This window comes from Rosa rugosa, chromosome 3, assembly GCF_958449725.1.
Source record: "Rosa rugosa chromosome 3, drRosRugo1.1, whole genome shotgun sequence".
Lineage (NCBI taxonomy): Eukaryota > Viridiplantae > Streptophyta > Magnoliopsida > Rosales > Rosaceae > Rosa > Rosa rugosa.
The window spans coordinates 6,880,053-6,905,708 of NC_084822.1; the positions used below are offsets into that span (position 1 = coordinate 6,880,053).

General features: G+C 37.0%; 1 protein-coding gene across 15 annotated transcripts; it reads left to right on the top strand.

Annotated features, from left to right (window-relative positions):
* LOC133735881 (uncharacterized) lies at positions 1-12,355 on the top strand. Of its 15 annotated transcripts, XM_062163327.1 has the most exons (12): positions 252-488; positions 883-933; positions 1,754-1,846; positions 2,188-2,268; positions 2,366-2,410; positions 2,505-2,606; positions 2,745-2,785; positions 4,714-4,764; positions 5,140-5,817; positions 8,203-8,444; positions 8,650-8,844; positions 9,047-12,355. In XM_062163327.1, exon 12 carries the CDS (start codon positions 10,817-10,819, stop codon positions 12,284-12,286), a length of 1,470 nt encoding a protein of 489 aa, XP_062019311.1. In that variant the 5' UTR covers positions 252-488; positions 883-933; positions 1,754-1,846; positions 2,188-2,268; positions 2,366-2,410; positions 2,505-2,606; positions 2,745-2,785; positions 4,714-4,764; positions 5,140-5,817; positions 8,203-8,444; positions 8,650-8,844; positions 9,047-10,816; the 3' UTR covers positions 12,287-12,355. The 15 variants fall into 15 exon arrangements, with proteins under 15 accessions (XP_062019302.1, XP_062019312.1, XP_062019311.1 ...); XM_062163318.1 differs by lacking the exons at positions 252-488; positions 2,366-2,410 and adding an exon at positions 1-222 and having other exon boundaries at positions 2,436-2,606; XM_062163325.1 differs by lacking the exon at positions 2,366-2,410 and having other exon boundaries at positions 266-488; positions 2,446-2,606.
* Positions 12,356-25,656: the final 13,301 nt, after the last annotated feature.

Here is a 25,656-nt window from a genome sequence, read left to right on the forward strand (position 1 = left end):
GAAAGGTGAGTTCACTGTTACTACTGTTCATCAAGGGGTGGAGAAGACGTTTTCGTCCCTGCTTTTCTGTTATATTTCAAGAGTGACTGCTGTCTGAGATGATGTCATCTGGGCATATTGGTCTTTTTACAGGAATTGACGCTTTTGTCCTTGGGTTGCTATTATAATTTCAGGTTTGTACTGCTGGCTGAGAGAATGCTGGCTGGGCATATGCGTCTTTAGGTATGGGAAGATGCGTCTGTTTTTTTACGGTTCTCCATTAGCCTGGACACACCATATGTTTCTGGAGGTTTCTTCTTTCTTCTACAGCCAAAGAATTAACCAAAAAAAAAAATTCACTTGGGTCGGTTTCTGCTTATTGGTTACGTATCAAAGTGGTGCTAATTGCTTAATTTCAAGGTGTATACTCTGTAAAAATTTCAAAGATGAGACTATTGTTGAGATTGATGATGATGTGGATTTGAGTGGTTGATTGGGAGGGGTACAAGGTGAGGTTTCGATTGAGTTTAGCTTTTAATTGAGAGGATATTTAGTTTTTGGGGTAAATTGAGTTTTCATTCTTCCAAGGTTACATTTGTGTCTTTGTTTTATAGTTTCTTCTAATTGATTGTCACTTAAAAGTGGTCTGTGCTTCGGGTTCATCTGTTTCTTTTGCTTTGCCTCATTTGTTTTGGTTAGGGATTGATTGTCTATCATTAGTTTGGTTTGAAAGTCAGACCTTTGGCTGTACTTTTGGTATGGTGCATGTATACTGTGGGTATAGTGATGGACTCCTATCTAATTGACTGTTGTGTTTATGGTTTTTTAGTTCAAAATTTTTAATTGAATTGTTTATAAGTTGAATCTGGTTTTTTATTTTTGTTGTTTGTTTTTAATTTGCAGATTGTGCATATTGAAGGGGGAGAGGTTTGAAGTGGAAACAGAAAAAAAGAGGTTTGGTTGTTAGTTTTATTTATCTTTGTTGTTGTTCTGTATTATCTACTTTTCTTTGTGATTGGGTTGTGTTTTTGTTATTGTTAATTTTCAATTGATAATATGGGTTTTTAGCTTTTAGAAGTTTTGGTTCTCGTCTACTTTGAAATCTGAGTGATTAATTAGAGACATTTCAAGCTATCAAAAGCAGTTTTTCTCCTACAGTTTCAATCCTTTGTTTTGATTGCATTACTCTGTAAAAATTTCAAAGATGAGACTATTGTTGACATCGATGATGAGGAGGAGAGGGGAGGGGAAGGTAAAGATTTGTAATCTATGCACTAATCACCTAAATGGCTAAATGGCTGAAACACCCTAAATTGCAAAATCAATAGTAAATCTATGTACATATCAACATAACTCTGTGTCTTGACTGCTCTGTCATCTATATCTTACTTGAGAAAAAATACAAAATGGTCAAGATTCATTGCTGAAACTTTTACTCTTTCTTTGACAGCTATCCCTAACCTCCTCCTCGTTTCATTGATATAAAAACATTAAAGCCCAATCAAAGAAATAAAACCAGATACAGCATTGGAACAAATCTGAACAATATTTGCCTATCTGGTTTTCTCTAAGAAATATCTGATATAAAGGACGGTTGGCTTATCAATCATTTGATCAATGTATGTAAATTTCGTTGAGGACAAATGTTTGAATGAATCTCATATATAGTAGCTAAAAAAAGGTTTAAGGAAACAATTCTCTGTTCTTAATATAAAGAAGATGAATGAGGTTTGTGTATGTGCCTTAATGAGTATTGGTTGTGTGATTGGAACAGATACTTTTGCCCTCATCCCTGTCCAGAGGAGAATTTGGATTCATTCGCCATCAAAACATTTAGTTCCTCCAATTCAGAATTCAGAGAAAGCTGGTAATCTCTTTCTTTGTGCTTTGCTTTGGTAAAACTGTTCGAACGTATACATCTTTTGTGGAGTTCATAAATGATATTAGCTATTAGTATATTCTTTAATGTATACATGTTGAATTCTTTAATGTTTCATGTCCTTACTAGGTTCTTTGAATTTCTGTTACTTTCTGTAATGTAGCTGTAGGCTGCAAATGTACTTATGCACATATAAATTAGGATCTTACTTTCATTTCAATTTATATATGCATTATCCAGACTGCTGCATAACATAGGGTTGTTGGTTAGTTGAGCTTTTCTTTTCAGAGATTTCAGTATCATCAATTTTTTTTTCTTTTTCATTGCAGATTTCACAAACCTTATATTTTCCAAACATTGTAAATGTTCCTCTCTTCAAGGGATGCTCAATGGAATTCATCAATCAGATTGTATGTCCCTTTTTTTTCTTTTTCATTTACATAATCAATGTTCAAATGAAATATGATAGTTGAATGCTGCTTTCTACAAAGTTGAATTTGTTTGTAGGCTAGCTGGTGGTTCATCATAGACAATAAAAATCAAATTAAATTGGTAAAACTGTGTACACATTGAACAGTGATTTGCAGGTTCATCCAAAAAAAAAAAAGGGAACAAAAACACATTCTAACTTATAATACATCCACAGACCCTGAAGACCAAATCTGCCTATCTGGAGTCCAGGAGCGCATACATTATGTCTTTCACAATCTCAGACTCACCGATCTCAATCAATCTCCATCAAGACTTGGTAAGCCTTTGTCTCCACTCAATCAACACTTTTCTTTTCAGTCTCTATAATCTATATCAACAACAAAAGATCACTCTGTTTCCAATCTGATCGATTTTGTTCCTAAAATTGAGAAACATGCTTTTCTTTCTGGAACAGGTCGAAAAGAGGAAATCTGTCGTTCTCACTCAAAAACAAAGGTACACCTAAGAAAAATAGATTACTTTCATACCTTATATAGAGTTTCTTTCCTGTGATTTTTCTTCTGAATTTTTCTGTACCGGAAGATTTACCCCATGATCAGCTTTGTTTAACTTATCATCAAGGATGATTGCTATGTAATAAACAAAGAATTTCTCCGGTAGGTGTCGAATCTAAGGAACTAGCAAGAGTAATCCAGAGATATATCGTTTATTAATTAGAATTTCAACTCTGCACTTTATTCAAAATCTTATTTTCTGCAGAAAAGGTTTCAATCCTTTGAACTAAAGTACTCTCATTCGTTAAATAATTTGATTTGTTGCATCGTTGCTTCTCATCATCATCTTTTCAACATTGAGTAATGCTCATTGGAATACTGTGAATTTAGGTAGTTAGAAAGATAAAAAGGTTTTGCTCAAGGGTAATGAGAATTGTCTCCATCTAGGAAACTGTAAATGAATAGGAGTGGTGTGAGTTTGAGTAATCGGAAACATAATTTGAAACTAAATGTTTCCATCTGGGAACCTGTAAATGAATAGTAGTGTGAGTAATCGGAAACATAATTTCAAACTAAAACTGAAATGAATCAGCATCTTTGACAACCTATTATTGATTGGATAGAGGTTTCTACTTTTCATGATTCTTAGTGAAGAAAAGAAAAGAAGGAAAAAAAAAAAAAAAGAGTATCAGTTTGATATTTCCTATGCTCTTTTTATTAGAAGTGTCTAATATTCTGTGTTTTCTCTTGCTTAGTGCTATGCAAATGCTTTCCAGTTTTTTTTTTTTTTTTTTTTTTTGTAATGAGGTACAATTTTGGATATGCATAAACAGTATTGTCAACTGAATTTTGTTTGGACTTGCTTGCTATTATTCTGTAGTTTTCTTTCATGATTTATATTGTTATTCTGTACTTTTGTCGTTTAGTTAGTTATGAATAAGTAATTTATTCGTAAATTTCGTATACGCTATCTCAAATTCCATGCAAAATATTGTAGCTGTAGTTTGTTGTATGAATAAGTACATCATATTGGTTTGTTTTGATACTGATAGGAGAAAGGCTTATTGAATGAAGATGCCAAATCTGACCTTAATTTGCTCAATTGTTTCATACAACAGAATAGACAATATCAATCAAGTATTTAATCAAGAAAATCAATATTGTGCGTTTAACCAAACTATTCTCCTCTGCTACAATATGAAACACACTTTTTTACAACTTCATCTATCAAATTGAGAATCCATATGTTCTTTGACTATGACATAAATTAGAATCAGAGTATCTGTTGAGCATCTTGGTAATTTATCTGTTGGTAAAGGTTGAGAAGCAGATTCTAATTGAAAGACAAGCCATTTAAAATTTAGTTATTTTTAGTTGCTATTTTCCTTAATGACATGCCTCTCCCCTTCCCTTTCTATCTATTTAATTACTAGATCAAAAATAGAATTTATATATTTACTTAAACACATTTCTTTTAAGTATTTTTCTATTTATACTACTGTATTTACCTGTAGCATGCTGTCATATATTAAGATAACAGTCTTTTTTTTTATTATGCCTGCTGCTCTGTTATCTTTATTTCAATTTTTTTTTTTTTTTTAATTTGGTTATCTTGGAACCAACTATAAGATCTTCTCCTCCCCCTCTGAATGAAATCCAAAATAATTAAGCCAATTATGAAAAAATTTCACAGTTTATAAGCCAACCTGTGTCTTCAATAATAAAGATCATAGCATAAGTAGGGAAATGAACTCAGTTTTTGCTGAACTCGATCACAGTTTGAGTCATACAATATACCCTGGTCTCCTTCTCTTTTAATAATTTTATCGTGTGTGTGTTCAGTTTAGATTGTTCATGAATAGACCACTTCTTATCCATTTGAGACTGTTTTCATTCACAAATAGTGACACTCACCTTTTCTTTTTTAAGGTTGGACTAGCGAGAAGTTTTTTAAGGATGGATTGTCTTTAGATTTGGAAGGTAGTTTTTTTTTTTTGTTGGTTTTGATGTTAGATTTACTGTACATATCTCAACTGGTGTTCATAGTTTCTGATTAAATACTAACTCGATGTCAAATCTTTGAGAAGACATGTTGTTAGTGTACTTCATGCAACTATTTTTTCATACTGCCTAATAAGAAGGGGTTAGTTGAGTTTTTACTTTCTATTATTTGGATCTGTGAACTAATGAACATAGTATCTCTGGACATAGGTTGTACGGTATGTTCTTGACCATATTGTTTAAAGCTCTGCTTTGAAGACACTTTCAAAGCAGCATTTTCTATTATGTGAACTTTTACAAGTGTTTGCAACTTTTACAAGTCATCACTGCTTACATAACTTTCATACATTTCAGTGACAGCCCCTCAGAGCAAATCACAAATGAACTACTTATTACCACGGAAGATGTATCAACAGAGGACTAAACAACTGACGAGACATCGGAACAATTAATGTGAAATAGTTATTTCAAACTGGAAATGTAGGATAGTTTTGTTAGAACTGACCACTTTTGTTAGCTGTAAAGAACAGCTTTGGTTAGAGTTAACTATTTTTGGTAAATGTAAATACACAAGTTTGGTTAGAAAACCAGCTTGGTCTGAACATGAACTTTTAAATGCATACATGCACAAGACAACTTAAATTATATATCGCCTCCAGTAACATTTCTTGGAATTCATGATGAAAAATCCCGCAGCATAGCGCGGGCTTATACGCTAGTTGTATATATACTAATCGAGTGTTCGTCTACTGTGGCTTAGTAACAGTATCAGCTCGAGCCGAGATGGTATAGGAAAAGACGCTTTTACCCCTCTTTCCTCTTATTTTACAACGCTGCTGCCGCTCACCTGGGTATAAGAACCTATCGATCAGCCGCAGTCGGTTTTTTCTCTTTCCGCGAAAGAGGTTTTCTGTGTCTTTTGAGTCTTCTCACTATTCTGCGAGATAGAGAACGAGGGAGTGAAGGCTGATCCGAAGAAGAGGAAGAACAGGGAACGGGAAGAGGAAGAAGAATTTGATACACCAGGTTGTGGTAATGACTTTTTTCCTGAAATTTCAGTTCCTGATTGAAGGTTTGGTTTGCCATGCATGCTGGGTATATGCGAGAATTGGATTTCAGAATTTGTTTTTTCTTTTTCTCTGTTTGAGTTGAAAGCTCTGTGGGTTTTGAAGTAGTGGGTAGCTGAGATTTAAGAGCAAATAATTGAACTCAATCAAGCATGATTCGAGTTGTCTGATCCGAAATTGAAAACCCCAATCAAAAATTCAACTTGGTGCATTTAGTTCGATTCATAATGCATAGATGAACACCTGTTCTGTGAAGAGCACTTCAAGTTCAATGTTCACTGGGAACTATAAATTGCATGGGAGAAAATATAAAATAACAGAAAACACATGGAATTCCAATTAGTGACTGTCATCGTTTGGCCATGTTGAGGAGGAATACCAGCCGCAATTTCAAATTGAATTCCAATTTAGTTTTGCTTCAAGTCAATTCGGTGTAACTTAGGCTGTTTTAGTAGAATTAATGCGGTGTTGTGTTGATGCGAAGAGCAAAATTGCCTTTTGTTGAAATTTCACGAACTTGATCGTGTGAATTGAGAATTTAGATGCATATGAGGTCGAGTTTTTGGTTGAAATTTGGAGTCGTGGAAAGCAGAGAACTGTAATATGTGCCGAGATATCGAATGTGGGAGACAGCTTGGTCATCAACATTTTGACAAAATGTCAAAGACATACAAGTCTCATATCATTTAATTATATGTATACTTCTGTTGCTATATAAATGCATGGAATCGTGGTACCAATTGATCAGGTCATTTTGTCAAAGTGTTGATGACCAAGCTGGTGCCAATTGATCGGGTCAATTGGAAAAGGATATAGATAGATGATGCATGTATCTGCTATTAATAGTAGGTAGTGAGTCAAATGTTACATAATGTATGAGCTTTAGAATACTGTGATTTTCAGCAAGCGACAGAGAGTAAAGGATTTGAGTGGTTTTTACGATTGAGTATCCTAATAATTGATTATTCAACCATCATCTGTGTTCGATTTGCGAGAAAGATTGTATATGAATAAAGCAGCAGTAGCGTCACGAGTCGGCCTGACTAGATTTTGTTATGGCTTTGTCTAACTTAATATTTAGTTGCTTAATGTTTTGGATCATGGACATTTTATTATTTTAGATATGAAAAATGCGTAGTGGAAGCTGGGTATATATTATCCTTAACATTGTTCTTTTTCCTTGGCAAATATAGCATATGTTGTTTTCAACAGCTTTAGTTTAATTTGGTTTTTAATAGCTTTTCAATGACTTTAGTTTCTTTGGCAAATATAGCATCTGAAAGATGCATATGTTCGTTTTTTCTTGATTGAGTTTGTTGTTTCTAAATTTTGTAATACAAATGTAAATGAATGGAGATGAGATTAATGATGATTTTGCTATCAAACTGATTAAACTAGAAAGGAGTAATTGGCCATCTATTTATTGTTAATAGTTTAATCAAGCTATAAAACTATACAATAGTAACTGTGTTTTTGGGATTCAAATCACCTAACTTGGTTCTTTGGACAACTCTGAGAGGACCTGCAGACTGGCTTTTTTCACCTTGAGGCAAATTAAAGCTCCCACTAATAACTTTGATCCTGTAAACAATATTGGGGAAGGCAGTTTTGGTTGTGTCAACAAGGAACTGTAGTTTTCATTTACTATCTTTGGTTATAGGCCTTGATTTCATAATTATTGAAAATTGAATAACCTGTTCAATGCAGGGCATATTATTGGATGGCATTACAATTGCAGTTATAATGAGAAAATCATTTAATTAAACAGTAATGTTCTTTCTTTACTCAGAAATAAAGCAAATTAGAGAAAATGAGAAAGAGAGTGATTTTGGTTTTTGATTAATTAGTCAAACACAAGCTTGGCAGGCCTTTGAAAAAATAAATTTTGATATTGTCAGCTTTGTTGTTTCTAATTCAGCTAAGCACTATAAATGATTTGAATTAAGGTGTTTATATATGTATGGGGGATTTTGTGTTTGAGAATCCAGATAATACTTTGCAGTCATGGTACATTGATGGTTATAGTTTATTTGTTGATGGGTAAATCAACTTTTCTATTTCAAAAGTTCAGATTAACTATTTTTGCTGTTTGTTAAGTTTCTTAAACAAGATGGTTTTGATATGGACTGTATGGATAGTGGAAATTGGATACGAGCAAGCAGATTAAGATACAATTTGCAGGACACTATTTCACATTGCATTGTTTAAATAAACTCAACTATTCTTAACATGACAAATTTTTTTTGGCAAACTTCAGTAGTAGTTGTCTTAATAACCATGTGACTTATGTGTTCATGGTTCATTTTAATGTGACTTTTGACTTTTCTAACCTCAATTTGACATTTCACAGGTCTATCCAAATTCATGGACTGCAATTTACGTACCTTTGGACAATGTGGGAATGTGGAATGTGAGATATGAGAATTGGGCCCGACAGTACTTAGGCCAGCAGTTCTATCTTCGTGTATACTTCTGTATAATCACATTTCACCTATTTAATTCTAAGATTCTAAGCACACCAAGCAGCTTTTGACAGAAGATGAAACTTCAGCATTCTCAAGTCTCCAATCACTCTAAGCATCGCTGATTCTGGTATTTACTAAACACCCAGCCACACATCTCCGTATATTTGCTTTATCGCAAGATTGCAATTACAGTTGGACTTAGAACTTTTGTGGCAAAATATAAGCACTTAATTGATTCAGTAGCATGTGTTTTTTATTAATGTTGACACTATTTTTGGAAGTTGGTTGACTACTCAGCATTTAATGACCATGGTTTCTACTGCCTTTGGCAGAATCAGAAAATGGGACAGTGCCTTGGTTATATCTAGGCTGACCAGTTTACTGTTGCAATCAGAGAAACTTTTGGGAATTTGATGATGTGCTTGAACCTGGTTGTCATTGTTTGTCTTGGTGTTTGGGTAGCGCAGTAGCTGATCATCTCTTTCTACGAGTGCAGCAATTGGATGTTCGCTGAAACAAAGACAAAGGTTTGTTTTTAATTTCTTTTGTACACAAAAGATTGACCTTCTATGCACAGAGTAAGCACTGCACACACACTCTAGGTGCATCTCTTAGTTCTCTCACTAATGTAAAGTCTTTGTGTTGTTTCTCTTAATTGTCCATGTATATATTTGTCCTGTTTTGGTTTAGTTATTTAAGCTGCTAGTGGTTGTTGCTTATTTTTCCCAGGTTCATGTGCTTCCGTCCATTTGGGATCTTTGCTTGGGTTTCCAGAGCATTTTTCTCAGTTGTATTTTTTGACTTTGAGTGAATGATGTTCCAAGCAAAAGCGGAGACAAGAAAAAAACAACCCCGCAGCAACGCGCGGGAATGACAACTAGTTCTAACTGTTTTACAAGATAATCCTTTCATACATAGTTTTACTATGTAACTTGACCCTAATTATAGTACAAAATTACAAAATATAAGAACCACGTACTTTCTCCCCAAACCTCGCTATAGGTGGGTAATTTGTCCAAGACTCTCATAGATTACTTTACCGACACTGCTAATATATTGAACTCATCCATTGAAATAAGAGAATTTTCTTAGCTACCTAGGTGTTTGTCATATACCCATTTTGTTAAGGGGTTTTGTCCATTTACCCCATTTTTAGGGATTTTTTTCCCACTTACCCCATTAAGTTTTTTTAATTCCCTCTTACCCAATACACTCTAAGGAAGTGAGTCTTCCGTAATACCCCATCAAGATTTTTTTTTTGTTTTTAATTTTTTTTAATACCATTTTACCCCTCACCCCTTTGTTACTTAGAGAGAGAGAGAGAGAAAATGGAAGAGAGAGAAACCATAGGTGACTTCGCCGGAGCCTGTCACCGGCCGCCGGAATCCGGTCAACTTTTGCCGGAATCCGGTCACCGGCTGCCGCCCACCGGAATTTGCTGAAAATCTCACCGGAAAGTTTTTTTGCTCCCAATAGAGATCTATTGCCCCCTAATAGAGGGGCAATAGATGTCTATTGCCCCCCAATAGACGTCTATTGCCCCCTAATAGACGTCTATTGACCCCCAATAGACGACTATCAGCCATGTATTGCCCCCTAATAGACGTCTATTGACCCCCAATAGACGACTATCAGCCATGTATTACCCCCCAGTAGACGTCTATTGCCCCCAATAGACGTTTAGATTACCGAAATGGTAATTAATCTTCCTAAAACTACACAAATAAAACTTTGATTAAAGAAAAAAAACGAGGAGATTACATCAATTCAAAACATCTATTGCCCCCCAATAGACCTGTATTGCCCTTGGCATAACACCATTTTGTAGCGGAGAATGAAATGTCCGAAATACCGAATACGTACCTTGGCCTTGAATATGTGTACAATAATACATGCATCTGCCAACATAATAATTTAATGTTATGCGAGAAAAGAAATTTGGTGTTAAATTAGGTAGATGGGAACAAAAATCTGTTGCTGGGGTAACTGGGATAACTTTGGCTTATTTTCGTGCTTTGGGTCAAGGACCCTTATATATATGGTACACCATATATATAAACATCGATCATATACGCATTTGTTGATCTGTTCAATGGATGCACCTCTAGCGAAGTTTGGAGAGAGTACGTGGTTCTTATATATTTATGTAATTTTGTACTATAATTTGGGTTGCATAGTTTTGTTTTATGAAAGGATTATCTTGTAAACCCTAACTCTAACTGTAGGCTTACAATCCTTATGGACGCGATGGAATAGACCGAGAAATACCTAATCCTTCTTGGAGACGGCTTCGTTCTCCTAGATTCCCATCAAGTTTACAAATTTGCTGTTCCTAATCATTCTTCAAATCCTAATCCTATTCAGAGACGCATCGATTGAGATTCAAGTATTCCTATATATACATAACGTTCGTTGCAAAGAAACATCGAGATTCAGATCGATCGACTTTCCTCCTAGAGTGTAATCTAGCTTGATTTTCGCAGAGAAAGGAAAATCAATATGTTGCGGCAAAGGAAGAATATGCTGCAGAAAAGGAAGAATACAGTGATGATTGAGAGAAAGGAAAAGCAAAATGTTGGTAGTGAGTGTAGCCCTTGGCAGACACCACCAGAAGATATCATGGAGATGATTCTACAGTTTGTCGACTTTGCTGATCAAAGGAGGTTAGGTCAGGTCAGCAAGTCTTGGAGGTCAATTATTTTCCAAACATTCATGCGTAGTGCTCGTCGTCAACTCCCATGGTTAATACTCCCTGAAGTCCAAAATTGCAGGACCAACAAGTACTTGAGCTTTCTCACCTTCCCTGAGAACAAACTTTCCACGGGCAAAGCTGTCAAGTTAAAGCTGCCTAAGCAACTTAAAGGCGGGTGGATATACGGATCTTCTAAAGGTTGGTTGATCATCATCAAGGAAAAAGGACTGAACTCTGAGATGTATCTAGTAAACCCAATTTCAAGAGCCGTACACAAACTTCCGCCCTTGAGAACAATTCCATCCTTCAAAAACTTTTTAAAAACCAGGAAATGGGAACTTTTGGGTGCCAATGGATTCTGTCTACGAGTTAAAATGTCTACCTCGGATGGTTTTAATTCTTCAAGCAACTTTACTGTAGCTGCATATTTCGAGGATCAGAAGACTTTAGGTTTGTGCAGACCAGGAGACCAAAAATGGAGTGTCTTCCCGGTATTAGATGGTAATCAAGATGACTGCCTCTGTGATATATTGTTTTCTTCTGGAAGGTTATATGCTTTAGTTGGGAGTAAAAAAATTGACGGCAGCGTCGCACCTACTCGCGCCTTAAACTTCGCATTTCAGGATGCTGAACACTTAAAGTTGACGTTGGTCTATGACAAGCATGAAGACTATAATGACATTCCTCCATATCTTACAGATTACACGCCATGGTTGTTAGAATCAACCAACAAGGAAGTTTTGTTAATCCATCAAATGCATGGTGATGTTTTGAAGACAAAAAATGATGGTGATGAACAAATCAACGAGATTAATGATGGCGATCACGGCCTAAATAATGAGGGTGATGAGGAAGACATTGGTAGTGTTGAAGGGAATAATGATGATGAAGGTGGTGGCGGTGGCCGTGACGGTGATGATGATGAAGTAGTCAATAAGAATATTAGAAATGTATGTCATTGCAGTTTTAGAACATACAATATAGATCAATATAACAACAATTTTTATATGATACAATCCTTGGGTGACCAATCATTATTTCTTGGAAACGATGGTGCTTTCTCCCTTCCTGCTAGTAACATCAAGGAACTAGAAAATAATTGTATCTACTTTGCAATGAATATGTGCCATGAAGTGGAATTAGAATGGCTTCCAAAGACATATATATCTGATGACTTTGGCATATTCTACTTCGATGGTCAAAGAACTGAGAGGCCATTTCAAGGTATGGAAATATCAGTGAAGTATCAACCGAGTTGGTTCACTCCAACTCTATAGGAAAGAATATCTTGTTCATTATAAATGCAATTTTATTTTTGATTTTGTAGGTAATTGTTGTGAAAAATATGTTAACTTTTTCTTTTTCTTTTGTGAACTGACCTTTTTGTCATTCCTGAATAATTCAGTTTTAAATATTTTTTAAAGCAAATGACCACTAACTACATTTTTTATCCAATATTTACCATTAACAGGCCTTTTTTTTATATTTCCCTTGCGGTACTGTTCATGACCCATGTGCAAGGCCCATATCCCGTGCGGCCATTTTCCTACCAATTTTTTGAATTGTTCTGTTAATGAGAAATTACAAAAATAACCTCAACTGATTTCTAATGGTAGCACTGACCCTCAGTAGTGTACTGACCCTCAGTAGTGTATTGATCCTCAGTAGCACTCAACAATAAATATATTTCAGAGATCGCATTATGAAAAAAGAATATCTCTACATTCCATCTTTATTTTTCTTAGAAACAACTCATTTATTTAATAATTCCAAAAACTATTTGTACATATTACATTATGAAACTTGGACACTATCATTTATCTCTGGCTTTGCTGCTTCCGCATACAAGCAGTAGTGTACTGAGGATTAGTTGTATGTCACCCCCAGCAATATACTAGCCCCAGTAGTATACTGACCCGCATTAGTGTACTGATCCGCATTAGTGTACTGACCCCCAATAGTATACTAGCCTGCCCTTCTCGCGTTTGCTCACTTCAGCATTGCTTTCATTAGCTCCATCCTAATCCAATAAGAAAGTATCATAAACACAAAACTAAAGCAATACACAACACCACCAATCCAATAAGAAAGTACCATAAACACAAAACTAAAGCTACTGACCATCAATACAAAACTAAAGCAATACACACCTCATATAGTACTGTAATTAACGAAGCAAAGCACAATCAAACAAGCTAAATTCATAATTTCCCAGCAATAACAAACAAACAAACAAAAGCATGAAATGATCCACATTAGACATTACTCCACCCAATACATGTGATCTGCCTCATATCACCCTAAACCTCAAGCATCAAATTCAGTTACAAAAACCAAATACCTGGCACACAGGCTGGCCCAGTCGCTCGGGGTACTCCACCGCCCCAGCTCTCAGAGCTCCGGTAACCTGAGAAACGTAAATTCGACTAGTAAAATAGAAAACAAAACAACAAATAGGACCAGATCTGAAAATTTTCAACCGGAAAGTACTGAAAGCTACTTTAACAAATAAGGAAAATAAAGGAAAGATTCGGCTAATTACCTCATCCTCGCCCTCGCCGTCGTCGTCGTCATCGCCTCCTTCAGCGTCTTCCTCGTCTTCTTCGTCGTCCTCATCGTCTATTGACTGAACCGGAGGGCCACCGGAGGACTGTACGACCTCCTGGACATCGTCGTCGTCATCTTCATCCTCATCGTCCTCATCGTCGTCGTCATCTGCGTCGTCGTCGTCGTCATCCTCGTCTTCGTCTTCGTCGTCGTCATCCGCGTCGTCGTCGTCGTCATCCTCGTCTTCGTCTTCGTCGCCGTCCTCTTCCTCGTCTTCGAGGCCGTCGTCGGAGTCAGAGTCGGAGGACTCCGAAATGGACTCGTACTGCTCCAATTCCTCGGCAGTCAAAGGCTTCACTTCTCTGCCTGGGTCTCGCGCTTCCTCGCCGGATTCGCAGCCTCCCTTCGCCGGATTCGCAGCCTCCTTTCGCCGGTTGCTTCGCCGCCTCGATCCGCAAGCTGCTTCGTCCGCTACCTTCGTCGGAGCCCTAGATCGATTTAGGGAGGATTTGGATTTTGGGATGGTTTCAATTTTGGAACCGTTCTGATTTTGGGGGAAATGGGTTATGTGAGTCTCAGTGGCATGTTTCGTAATTTTATTAATATTTGAGTGTTTTTTCTAAAAATGGGCTGACAGTCTGTTTCAATTATTGACCGCATGGGCTATTGGTTTTGGAGTCTGCTATTGGTAAATAATAGTGTTATTTTGTAGTTATTGGTAAAAAGCTCTATTTTTTAATATTTGAGGACTATTACCGTAAAACAAAAATCAATTATGGTGAGTAAACCCTCTTCTGTTAAACATAGTAAGATCCCTTTCAAAAAAGAGAAAACATAGTAAGATCCCTTTAAGAAAATAGAGAGAAAAAAAAACATAGATAGATACAAATATTCTATGTTCTCAGGTCTCTACTACATCTTTTATGAAATTTAAGAACAAAAATTGGAACAAATACATTTTTTCAAACTCCTTCAAACTTGTCCTCCATGGTGCTTAAACTTGATTGATTAAATCGTTCCTCCATTTTTTTTTTTTTTTTTGGATAAGCGAATTGAGGGAAAATCTATCCCCTAACTTGAAATTTTATTGAATAGAAAAATAGGGAAGATGTTATTATAAGTTTTATCCTAATTTCTATTACAGTAACCCCACTTACCCGAACAAAATTACAAGTTTTCACCCTTACTCTTAAGATCTCCCAACACCATTTAAGTTTTGTTTTTTTAAGACTATTTTTGCCATCTCTCCCTTTATCACATAGAGAGAGAGAGAGAGTGTGTTGAAGAAAGAAGTCATCGGAGAGAAATTAATTATAAATAGAAATTTGTAACAAATAAAAGAATGTGAAACAGGGGCAACTTTTTTTTTTTTTTTTTTTGATGAGACAACTTCTAATAGAGAGGGAGCAAGGGCAATTCGTAAAAATAGGGCGGAAACAAGGGCAAAGCCGGTAATCCACTATTCATAAGGGAAACCTTTGACTTGACTATAGACGGATGCCACCCCGTAAATGAGAGAAAACGAAGGGCAAAACCGACAATTCCCTCGCAACCTATGAACAGTATAACAGTGTTATGAACACCAACCCGTCCTTAGATGTATGTATAATACAATTTACATGTAAATCATGACTAAGAACAGTAGCATGCTGAGCCAAAGATTTTGAGAAAACTAATATAAGGTACATATCCAAACAACTCAAAATAAGGAGAATGCATGTTGAGTGATTTACATGGCATTCTATTGATGAGATAGGCTGCATGAGCCACAGCATGAAACCAAAATTGTTTGGGCAAGCTTGCTGCCATCATCAGAGTTATGCAAGTTTCTACAACATGTCTATTCTTCCTCTCAGCAACCCCATTTTACTGAGGGGTATGAGGACAGGTAATAAAGTGCAAAATCCCTTTGTTGTCTAGAAAATTCCTGAAAGCTTTGCTATTATATTCCCCACCTCCATCAGTTTGCAAGGATTGAATTGAACAATGAAACTGTGTTTGCACAAAGTTGTAGAACTTGACAAATGTAGGGAAAGCATCTGATTTATTAATGAGAGGAAAGATCCTTACAAACTTGGTATTATCATGAATGAAGGTGACATAGTACTTAAAGCCTTCCAAAGAGAGACAGGGAGCAGCACCCCAAACATCAGAATGTACTTTCTGAAAGGGAACAACTGATCTAGAGACTGATTCATTAAAAGGTAACCTATGCATCTTGCCACTAAGACATGAAGAACACATATGAGGCCTAGGATCATTGCTAAACTGCACCTAAGAAAGTGATAGCATTTTGGAAGTTACATCAGAAGTAGGATGACCAAGTCTTTGATGCTAGAGAGATGACTTGATGGCTGAATCAATAAAGGCAGTATGAGTATGTTGAGTGAAAGGAAGTAATCTTGGACTCTTGAACAGGAACAAGCCTTCACCATTACTCTTTCCCTTGTATAATAGAGCCTTTGTTGCTTTGTCCTATACACAAATGTCAATATCATCCATAGTTATGTAGCAATGATTGTCTTTGCACAGTTTGTTGAAGGACAAAAGATTCACAGCAAGACTAGGTACATGTAAAACATTTTGAAGTTTAAAAGAGTGCTTGGCAGGTGTGATATCAGTGGAACCAATATGCTTTATATTCAAACCTGCACCACTGTCAATTGTGATGGAATTATGAGACTCATAAGGATGAGCAATGGTGAGATTCCTGAGATCTGAGGTCATGTGATGAGTTGCACCAGTGTCTCCAATCCAAACCTCACTGTGTTGTGTACCAGAAGAGCTAGCACCAGATGATTGTGCAGTCATAGCAGTCAAGGTGCTAGGAGGTTCAGCACCTTGATAGGCATAGTTACTCCTGTGATGGCAATCCAGTGCTGCATGTCCCTTCAAGCCACAAATTTGGCAAATTACAACAGACTGGGATGGATGATTAGATGGAACATCACTCCTATAGAAGCAGTTAATTACAGTGTAACCCTTTTTGCTATAGATCTGACACTCAGGTGAGGAACCAAGACTGTTCCTATATTCACCATCGTTGTTCTTGTAATCAGGAGAAGCAGGATTTTGGAAGCATTTGCTTGCTATATGGCCTTTCTTGTGACAATACTGACAATTAGCATTTTGGTAATAGTTACTAGCATTGTGACCTCGTTTACCACATATCTGGCATTCAACACTGTTATAACTCTTGAAACCTCCACTAGTCTAATCATCACTAGGAACAAGTTGTTTTCTATTACTCCAATCAGCATGTCTCCCAATATTGTTATTCCATACTCCTTTGCCTTTGTCACTGCTAAATGACCTAATGGAACCTTTATTTCAATCCTTCAGTATTGAACCTGTATCCATTTCCTTGAGCTGCCATTGTAGTCATGGATCCCGAAGTAATGAACTGAGCCTCAATATCTCTTTCAGCAGCCAAGAGTTGAGCTCTGAAATCCGTAAGTGAAATAGAGCTGTCACGAGCACGAATGACAGTCTTAATCATTGAGTACTCATCAGGTAAACCATTCAAGGTGACTACCACAATATCCTCATCTGCTGATAGGAGCATTTTAATGCGACGTTTTACTTGTTTTTCCCTACATTTCTTGCGTTATTTCCTTATTAAAACCCTGTTTAGGAAAGTTTCCATTCTTTGATTGGGAAAGTTCCTAATTGTAGAAAGTTTCCGTTTTGTAGTTTCTATTTCTCATTTTTAGAAAGTTTCCCATTTTAGTTTAGGAAAGTTTCCGTTTTTCATTTTAGGAAAGTTTCTATTTTTGGTAACAGTTTCTATTTTCAGGACTTTGGAATAAATGAGCTGAAATGAGCTCATAAATGGAAAGAGGAGCTAGCCAACGTTGGAGGGAGTAAAGACAAGCCACTAAGGGCTGCATAAATGAGCTGAAATGAAGAAAAGAAGCTTTCCTGTTTCAACCATGAAACTCCATTCAGAAGAGGAAACCTTGCCAAAACAAGACTCTTGAGCCAACCAAGAAAGGAAATCGGCAAAATGATGTGTCATCGCATGAGAGAAGCTTCTTGAAGACATTTGATGATGACATGGCATGAAGGTGGCACATGGAGGCCCAAGAACTCTCAAGAATGACTTGGATTTTCGGCAAATGGATAAAAGCCCAAGGAATTAGGGTTTTGTGATGCATGTGAGATATTTTTGGAGACCTAAGCCATGTTGCCGTGAAAACCTAAGAGGAAGAGAGAAAGTTGGCGTCGAAATCAATCAAGATAAAGGTGATTGACGCCATACAAGGAAGGATATGTCTTGGAGATATTCTCGGAGGATTTAATTGGGAAATTGCCGTGTAAATGGAGAGAGAAAAAGGGGAATCAACGTGAAAATCAAAGAAACCCTAAGAAGATGACGCCAAGAGAAATTCAAGGGAGAAATAAAAGGAAAGAGAAAAAGGTGGAGACCAAGAAAAGCTAAAAAGGTGTCTAGGTTCATTCCTACATTCCCTAAAGGAAGTTTGGCCGAAATAAAAGAGAAAAAATAAGAATATTTACAAGGAATTTCGGCAACCATATGTTAGGGAATTAATTTGGAATTTTGTGATTGGTTGAACAACAAAGAAGGGCTTACTTGGCATCATACCATTGGTTGAAGTGATGTGGAAATTTCTGATTGCTTTGTGAACCCTAGCCGTGCTCCTATATATACATCCCATTCTAGACGTTGGGTTCCCCTTCTTTTACGTTTACACTTTAGAAAAAAAAATCAGAAAACCTCTAGAATAGCCGTGAGTTTCTCCATCCTCTAGAGCAAGCCACGAAGTTCAAGCAAGGCCAAGGAAGAGAAGAAGAAGCCGTGATCTATTCCTCCACCATCCACCTTTGAAGCTTGCTTTCGAGTTTCAAAGGATTCATCGTTATTCACCCATCATCATCTTCCATCCACGGTGTAATTCGACCTCTACTTTGTAACCTTTGCTTTGTATTTCGTTGGTTTTGCTCTAGTTGACATATATGTTTGAACAAATATTAATTTCTGGAAATTTTATGATTAAATGAGAAGTTTCGATCCATATATTGTGATTCTAATGTTGCTTATGTGAGTTTGTTTAATTAAATTTGCTTTACAGAAAACTTTTATATGTTTATCTTATTTGGGTCGACACTTATAAGATTTGCATGTAATTGGTGCTAGGTTTAAGAACATAATTCAACCTTTTGTTTTGTGTAAACTTGAATCACAGTAGTAAAGGTTTTGGACAAAGATCGAATTTAATTAACGAGGATTGCAATTAGGTGGACTTTTCCATACTAAGTTGTACACTTGAGTTGATAGACTCTCTCTATGTCTAATGCGTTAAACATGTCATGATTGACTAGCTTTCTAGGGTTTGATTACATGTTTGATAGGATTAATCTAGGTGCTTTCGCTTAGGTTAATTAGCATTGAAAAGTAAAATATGGGAAATCATTTGCTTTCGAATGTTTCACATGATCAACTCCTTTCTCATGACTTAGATGAACAATATTAGGGTTTGAATCGATTTTAATCATAGTTTCGGTTTTGATCTTTGTTCTCTCATTCCATTCGTGTTTTTATGTTTTTGTGTTTTATTTGTTTTCTTAACTTAGTTAATTTTTCGAAAATCAAAACAAAAATCCCCCCTTTTTCGTAAATAATGTTTATACTTGTAAATATCTTTGTGAATATTATACTTTGTTTTAATTTTAATTGTTTAATTGTTTGACAATGACAGGTGTACCCTCAATCCCCGGAATAGAACGATCCCTATTTGCTTATACTACTAACGATATTTTCAGGGTTAAATTATGCGCTTGCTTAAAGCGTGTCATCTGCTATGGACACCCCAACAGACTGCAGCTGATCTCTGGCATGCTTGATACGAAGTAAATACTTATCAATAGAGTTTGAGCACCCTTTTTGATGGTCTGCAAGTCAGTTTTAAGCTGAATGATGTTGGTTCTTGAGACAGTAGAGAACCTCTCTTGCAAAGCTAGCCAGGATTCTCGAGATGAGCTGCTTCCAACAATGATTTCCATGATATCATCATCAAGAGTGGCCATTAATAAACCAAGTAAGGCCTTGTCAGTCTTCTTCCATTGCTTATATGCTTGAGTGACATCATTAGTCACAGTCCCATCCTCAGTAAGAGCAAGACAAGGAGGACATGGACAGGTGCCATCAAAGAATCCAAAAAGATCATTTCCTTCTAGAACTGACTGGAATTGAAAGCTCCATTTGACAAAATTGTTTTCACTCAAACGAACAGTGATCATGCTCAGCAGTGAGTTAACATCAGATTGTGTAACAGTCATGATTGCCGATTATGAGTCTACAGATCATCAAACTTTTTGATTAAACAGCTATTGACGATCTCGATGTGACTGGCTCCAAAACCAAGGCGAAGGAGGAAAAACGAAGGAGGGGAAAAATGGTCAGTCACATCAGTGATGCTTGATCATTTTCCCCTCCTTCGTTTTTCCTCATTCGCCTTGGCTTTGGAGCCAGTCACATCGAGATCGTCAATTGCCACCACTCAAACTCTCCCAGCTCCCAGATCCCACTGTTTCCCAATTTCCCCAAACCCTAACACTTCCAGATTTCTTATTGTTTCCGCTCCCCAAATCGCATGAATTTATAGAGCTCAACGGAGTTAAAATGGTAAATTTCCAGCCACAGCAGTAGGTGAAAACCCTAATGAGTATAATGGTAAATTTGCAGTCAGCAATGGGTCGAGGCCCTGCGGGCTTTAATTTAAATTAAGCAAAACAAAGCAAAATGGCCCAAAAGCAATTCAGATATCTGTGAATTCTACACTACCATTTACATTTACCAATAGTAATATAAACATTTATGCCCAATGCCCACAAAAAGAAGAAAAGTAAGAGTAAGACTCCCATAAACACTTTCCAAAAACGAAAGGACAAACTTCCCTTACATTCAGAAATGCGAATAGAAATAAACCCAACTCAACTTCACGCCAAAAAATAAAATCAAAATGAACGCCAAGGCTGATTCGCTGGCAAGACTGGCAACCGCCCAGCCACACCGGAGTCCAGCGGACACAAGGGTGGAATGCCTTGACAAGCCAAACATCACCAAAACCCTAGCAGAGATCTTCAACATTGAGGTCAGTCCCAGTTGGATGGACGAGATCATCGAATACAAGCGCAAGGGGACACTGCCAGAGGACAAGGTTGAAGCACGACAACTCAAGCGGAGAGCAACTCGCTATAACATCCAGAATGGCAAACTTTACCGCCAGGGGTTCACTCACCCCAACCTCCGGTGTCTCACCCAGGAGGAGGGAAATGTCGTTCTGGCAATGATACACAGCGGGGAATGTGGAAACCACTGGGGCGCCAGATCCTTAGCCAATCACACAATGCGACAGGGCTGCTTTTGGCCTACGCTCGGCGACGATGCCAGGCGGATATCGAGATCTTGCCACAAATGCCAACAATATGCGGATCTCTCACATGCCCCGGCGGAACCACTGTCGATCATCATCGATCCATGGATTCACTCCACGTGGGGCCTGGACTTGATGGGAAAATTCCAAACCGCCAAGGGCCAGTTCAAGTACATCATTGTGGCCATCGACTACAACAGCAAGTGGATAGAGGCGGAGCCACTGGCGACAATAACTACCGCTAAGGTAACCCACTTCCTCTGGAAGAACATCTATTGCCGCTATGGTGTCCCCCACACAATCATCACAGACAACGGCACACAGTTTAACAACAAGGAACTCATATCCTTCACCGCCAACCTGGGCACCAAATTGAGCTTCGCATCTGTCGCTCACCCCCAAACCAACGGCCAGGTCGAAACAGCAAACAAGATAATCAAGAAGCTGCTAAAAAAGAAGCTCGACGACGCCAAGGGTTTGTGGGCGGAAAAACTGCCATCAGGACTACCCCAACCTCCACCACTGGCGAAACACCATTTTGCATGATATTCGGAACTGAAGCTGTCCTACCTATTGAGGTAACTCAACTTACCGCTAGAGTGGAAGACTACTGCCCCGAGACCAACGGCGAGGGCATAAACCTCGATAGGGACCTCCTGGAGGAGAAGCGACACAAGGCCCATCTGCACAATTTACAACAATCTGTTACTCTACTTTTTATATCTATCTTCAACCATGAGAAGAAGAATGAATCAAAATCACATGATATTGCTCTCTTATGAGTATGTCTCTTCTCCACCAAAATTAATCAGAGGATTGGTTCTCGATCTTGATATGTCGTCTGAATCCCTTTGAATTTGCTAAAAGAAGAATTTCAGGGGTTTTGGGTTGGAAGATCGGGTAATAACTATATCATAATATTCAATTAATTTAGTTTAAGAAAATTTCAAATAAGATTGTTTTGAATTTACTTTTGTATTAAATGATGGGTTATGTATAGAAATTATAATTTTTACTTAATTGTTTCAGGTAAATTATAAAACTATAAGGCAATATAAGGAAATTTCAGAGATAAGACCTAGCTCCGCTAGGGTTTGGATTTCGGCGTTCCTTCGGGTTCGCCGCTCCAATACCTGCTCCATCTTCATGGAGTCTCTCATGGGTTTCGGCTTATTTCTCTCTATTCTCTTCGCTTTCCATAGTGGTGGTGGGGTGTTTATTTTAATTGCTCGAGCAGAGGATTTTAGTAGCGATGGTCAATCCCTGGGGCTTCGGAAGTTTGTGCAATGGAGATGTTGTGGATTGTCAGTGCAGATGGTTGCTGACATAGATCCGGTGAAGGAGGATGTTGTGGGGGGCGCATGGGACAGTGGTGGTGTTCTGGCTATTGTTCACCATGGCTGGCTGAAGGTGGTTCGCTGTTCATCTTGGTCTCTACATTGTGAGGGAGCGATCAGTGTGGGATTGAGGCATTGAGCCGGCGGTGTTCTTGGCGATGGAAATCGAATGGGAGTCCGCTGTTTCTAACCCGGAGCCGGCTATGCATCTGGATCCTGATCTGGGATCCGGGTGGCATCTGCAACAGGATCCGAATCTGGGATTCGGGAGGGTTTTGGATTTGGACTGTGACCTACTATCTTTGTTGGGCTGTTGGTCAAATGCTAGAATGGCTTGGGGCTCCTGGGCGTTACTGGTATTGGATTCGAGACCTAAATTTATGGTACCTGTTCGTGAAAGATCGTTTACCAACATGGCCATGTTCTGACACCCTTGGCCGGCTTCGATCTTTAGGTGGGAGAGTGCCCTGGCCTCATTCCGGTGCCAAATTGAATTTTGTCAATTTGTGCGGTGGAGTTGCATGGGTAGTCAAACCACTGACTACTCAAATCACTACATGACTGCAATCCGTAGTGTAAAATCAGCGATGCATTTCGATGTAGTTGCTCTTGCATTTTTTATTTCTGATGCAATGTTCGCATCCTTTTTCTTTCATACTGTTTGTTTCTTTCTTAATGCTTTTTGGCATCGTTTCGTTGTAAGCTTTCAATTTCAATAAAGGGCTGACCTTATTTTACTCAAAAAGAAAGAAAATTTCAGAAAAAAAAAAAAAAAAAAAAAAACAATTTAATTGAATGTTATATTTGGTTGGAAGAGGTAAGAAGAGTATTTATTTATCTTTCCATTTTTCACTCTTTGTCCTTATTTGTCTTTTCATATAACTTCACAAAGTCTATTAATAATTGAAAAAAGTTGGAGGTTCAAATATCAAATTTGGACGTCCAATTAGAATCACTATTTTATTTTTGGCTGCACACAACAATTTAAATGACTGAGTAAATTGTTGTAAAGACCTTTGGCACCAACAATCTCATGAGTCCAAATGGAAAAATAAATTCCGATTCCATTTATTTTTTCTTATCGGATTCCATTCAAAATACTTTGGTCACATTTTCATATTAAGAATGAGTATGGAAATGAACAGATAAATGTCAAAAACTGAGTTCTATGTATATATATTTTTTTATATTTACTATCAAGTGGGGATGGAAATAGATGTAAGTTCCACATTCCTGTGTATACGTTTCTTCCACTTCGTTGTACAGATTATATAATTTCTAATGTAGTGATGTTGGAGTACCTTTACTGGCCCGAGTCCTGCATGTTAGAAAATATGGACTTAACATTATCTGATTTACATCAAGAATAAAAACCAATTGATTTATCTTTACATAAATAACAAGAAGTATATAATCATAACTCTAATTCTGGTTATCTATTGAGGAGTGTGTCTCTTGATAGAAGTAGGAAGCTCATTAGTAATTAACCTGTATTACATCAAGTGTTGGTGATAAATTCTAAGTCTCCTATCTCGATAAACATGAAGCAGTGTTGGACTCCTTATGGGATGAGTCTAACTCGTTTGTTTTGGCCAATATAAATAGGGAGCAAAGTCCCTGTATTCATCACCGAGTATTGCATATTGTTCAGCCCCATTCTGAAGCTTTTGGTGTTGACATACAGAAGACTTTCTTCTCGAGTTCTGCTGCTGCTATTCATTCTCGTTTCCAGTTGCTCAAGATGTCTAAACTTGGTCAAGTTGTTTCTGCAGGGATCCAGAGCACCAATGATGCAGGTGGAGTCCTAGTTCCACTAGGAAAGCTATTCTGCAGTTTATGTGTGAATGTTGTGCAGCTGGTTTAATTCATATTGTGTATGTGTGTTATGATATGATCTTGTGGTTGATGTGTTCCTTGTTGCATCATATAGATTTAACAATTGGTATCAGAGCTTAGGAATTTCATAAAACACATATCATGCGTTTTGTTTTGATTCAGAAAATCATACTATGAAAATTATTTTCTGGAAAATAAAATATATTTTCTATTTAGACTAAAGCAGGCCTTAAGTGGTTTTAACCCGGTTTTAGTACTAATCCAACTCATTAAACAGGCCCAAAACCCGAGTCCAGAATTTACATATTTAAAGAATATTACCGTTAGAACATAACGGTCACTTTTGCTTTAGGGATCGGGTTAAGATAGGGCTTACTGAGATGAATTCTCAGTTATGGGATTCAAGACCCCTCTTTAGAATTGATTGGATCATATGGAAGGGTTGAAATTGTTGCTTGTTTTCTTTTTGCTTCCGCTATAAAATAATTGTTGCAGCGCTGTAGCAGAGGCCAAGGTATGTTCATTGGGAATCCCAGAACTTGTATTTAAATTTCTGCATATGGAAAGGGTTGTCATATGGATTACTGTTTAGCATATGGAAAGGGTTGTCATAATCATATTTGGAATGATTGATCATGCATATTGAAGAAATTCTGCATATATGGTTGAATGTCTCACTGTGATCGTGTGATGAAAAGTGTGGAATTGAGAATGATATGGTTACTGTGATGGTATGATTTGATGATTTTGATTGAGTATTGTTTGTTTTAAGTATGCTATGGTTTTTAGTTAACAACTAGAAATATATCTCCCAACATTAAAATCTGCAGTATTGTTATTATCATAGCATAAATTAATAAGTTCATACAGAAACTGAGCATATGGTTATTAATTCTAGTTTTGTGATTCTTGGAAAATTATATTGATTATTTTGCACAAAGAAAATCTTCACTGTCGTTTTACAAAATTTGAGTATTAACAAAACTGAAACTTGTGTTACTGCATTTAAAATTGCACTTATATTTTGTCTTCCAAAGAAGTTGTTCACTGTGTAATTTTGAATGCAGAACAGCATCATATGTAATCACAACTATCTATTTAGATACCTTGAAGCTTTTCTTGTCCAAAGATCTTGACTGATTCAAGGAATGACTGATTTTTGTAAAATGCAGTATGGTGATTTAGAATTTTAGAATGTTGAGTTTTATGCCACAAAGGTGTTACTTGATATTAATTCAGTTATGGGGTTTTATAAAAACTAATCATGTATCTGCATAAATTAAAGCTCATGACTGTTTTTGAATTTTATGTCTTTTGCTTTATTTTGGTTGTGTTATTCAAATACATGATTTTGTTTTAAAGATTAACACACAGATAAAAGTTTTACTGCAGAAATCTTATTTTCTTTATTTTTCTGTGTTTTTAGGTCTAAATGTGGTCACTATAGGCCAAATTCAGTTGCTTAATGGATGGAATTATAAGAAGTGGAGAAACCAAGTTGAATTTTATCTGTCTATGCATCAAAACATG

Coding starts and splice junctions, on each gene's coding strand:
- LOC133735881 (XM_062163318.1), top strand. CDS start 10,817: ATGTTGCGGCAAAGGAAGAATATGCTGCAGAAAAGGAAGAATACAGTG.